The 2,513-nt window shown below is 60.5% G+C and overlaps 1 protein-coding gene across 1 annotated transcript; it reads right to left on the bottom strand.

Annotated features, from left to right (window-relative positions):
* Positions 1-450: 450 nt before the first annotated feature.
* Positions 451-1,856, bottom strand: STARD10 (StAR related lipid transfer domain containing 10; the record flags this gene model as incomplete). Its single annotated transcript, XM_010177110.1, has 5 exons — positions 451-663; positions 942-994; positions 1,282-1,399; positions 1,487-1,590; positions 1,709-1,856. Coding segments are annotated over 5 exons (636 nt in total), but the record flags the coding sequence as incomplete, so codon positions are not given.
* Between the last annotated feature and the right edge of the window lie 657 nt (positions 1,857-2,513).

The raw sequence follows: 2,513 nt of genomic DNA, 5'->3' as shown, positions 1-2,513 counted from the left end.
CAGGTTGCTCAAAGCCTCATCCAACCTGGCCTTCAACACTTCCAGGGAGGAGCAGCCACAGTTTCTCTGGGCAACCTGGGCCAGTGTCTCACCACTGGTGTCAGGAAAGCTCCTACCCACCCCATGAAGGGTTCCCCACCTCTTGCCCTGCCCAGCCTCTCCTCAGGGCACCACCTCTCACTGCCAGCTCTACCTTCTGCATGGAGACATCTCCATGGACCACCATGGGTGCAGGGGGGACCAGGGTGCCCATACTTCCTCTTTCCAGCACCTGTGCTACAGGTTCCCATGGGACAGTACTCTGCTGCCCGGGTAGGGGGGTCTATGATGAAGGAGTTGGAATGCAGATGTGACTATTGGGGAGCAGGGGGCCACATTCCCACTTGTGCCCCCTGGCCACCAAGCTCTGGTCAGAAGGAGGTCCCCTTGCAAGAGGGCTGCAGGCAGGGCTCAGGCCTCGTGGTCACTGGTGCTCAGGTGGTCCTCAGGCAGCCCCGTCTCGTCGATGTTCTCCAGCGAGTCGGCGTGCTGCACCGAGAGCTCGGCCAGGCTGACGCTGGGCAGCGTGTTCTGCTCCGGGTATACCCAGGGCTTGTACCCAGGGTCGTGCTTGCGTTTCCACTCTGGGTACTTCAGCCCAGCCTTGTAGATCTTCTTCATCGCCTGCGGGCAGAGTGGGTCCAGCATGTCACCATGGCCTGAGTCCCCAGTGGGGGTGGAGCCACCTCACAGCTCCCAGCTCCCCGAGTGATTGCTTTTTGGGGGTGCTGGGAGGGAATGGAGGTCTGGCTTGAACCACACAGCCCCAGCAGCAAGTCCAGTGCACACCCTGTGAGCCCTGAGTCATCCAGCACCCATTCTACCCCTACCTAGGGTGCTGCTTTGGGGCAGCTCACCCCTGATGCCTGCACATCCCACCACTGACCACGCACCCTGCTTACCTTTGGTGCCACAAACTGGGAGACGCGGTTCACCACCCACTTTGGCAGCGACCCTGCAAGAGTCCAAAGCCCCGTCACTCAGCCAGCCTGGGCAGGCACCACGAGCCTGTATGCCCTGTGCCACACTGCACCCACCCAGGGCTGATGGCACCTGCCCCAGGCTGTGCCCTGGGAGGGGACCCCACTGGGAGGGGACCCCCTTCTTCCCTGGGTTGTCCTCACTTCCCAGTGCCCTTTGGACCTCCAGGTGACGGACAGCTACGGTGGGTGAGCTCTAGGGGTACAACAGGACCCATCCCCAAGGAGGCACTCTGTATCCTCCTCTCCTCCTGGAACTCACCGCGGGGGTCCACCTGGGTGAGATAATAGAGGACGCAGGCGCTGGCACCATTTGCCTTGATCAGGTAACCTGTCTGCAGGGACACGGCCCTCACAAAATCCTTCCGGGGTGGGTATTTCTGCAGAGAGATGCCATGAACCTCAGATCCTGCCCAGCCCTGCCTGTGCCTGTTGGCCTATGGGGCTGGGGCAGGCCGGGGGCTCACCGGGTGCTTGACGCTGTAGTTGATGATCATGTAGTCATTGCCGAGGGGCAGCCAGGAGCGCAGGGTGACGAAATCCCGGTTCTTCAGGGGGCTTGGGCATTTCCCTGTGGACAGACCCTGTCATACCCCAACCCATTGCCCCCGTGGCCCCACACCCTCACATGGGGCTGCGGAGTTGGGGAGGGGAGCCCTGGGGGTCCCCAGGGACTGGGGGCTGCTCACAGGAGTAGTATCCCACGTCAGCGTTAACGGTCAGGCGCCCAATGTCGTAGGTCTCGATCATGTTTGAGTCCCATTTCTTGCGGTAGCGGGTGTCGTGCAGCACGTCGTAGAGCGTCTCGGCAGGAACATCCTTGCAGGAGATGCGAGTCTGTGGGGAGAGGGGCAGGTGGGCAGCAGGGCAGTACCCACCCCCAGAGCACGGAGCTGCGCCCATCTGGGGACGAGGACTTTAGGCTGTTCCTGTCTGTGGTGTCATGCCCCTGTGCTGCTATAAAGCCATGTAAACATGTGCCATGGAGGACACATGGTGCAGGGCACACCCCTGCTTCAGGACAGCCCAGGCAGAGCCACCGACCCCCCTGCCAGCATGCAGCACAGTGCAAAGGCCAGAGGGCAGCGGGTGCAGAAGGATCCTCTGCCTGCCCTCAAACAGAGCTGCCTGGTGGTCCAGGTTCTGGTGCCTGCGTACCCCAAGCACAGCCCTGTCCCCTCACCCCATGTTTCTTCAGGGTGAGAAAAGGGATGCTCCTGCTCCGGCACAGAATAGAATCATAGTGGTTTGAAAAGACCTTTAAGATCACGGAGTCCAACCATAAGCCCAACACTGCCAATTCCACCTCTGAACCATGTCCCCCCGACCCCCCCATCGACCCATCTGTTAAATACCCCCAGGAAAGGTGACTCCACCACCTCCGTGGGCAGCCTGTTCCAGTGCTTGACTACCCTTTGGGTGAAGAGTTTTTCTTCATGTCCAATCTGAATGTTCCCTTGGCTCAACTTGAAGCTGTTTCCTCTTGTCCTGTCA

The sequence above is a fragment of the Antrostomus carolinensis genome, unplaced genomic scaffold (genome assembly GCF_000700745.2).
Source record: "Antrostomus carolinensis isolate BGI_N321 unplaced genomic scaffold, ASM70074v2 scaffold47701, whole genome shotgun sequence".
Lineage (NCBI taxonomy): Eukaryota > Metazoa > Chordata > Aves > Caprimulgiformes > Caprimulgidae > Antrostomus > Antrostomus carolinensis.
The sequence above is the reverse complement of the archived record's forward strand: the minus strand, read 5'-3'. Positions and strand labels throughout refer to the sequence as shown.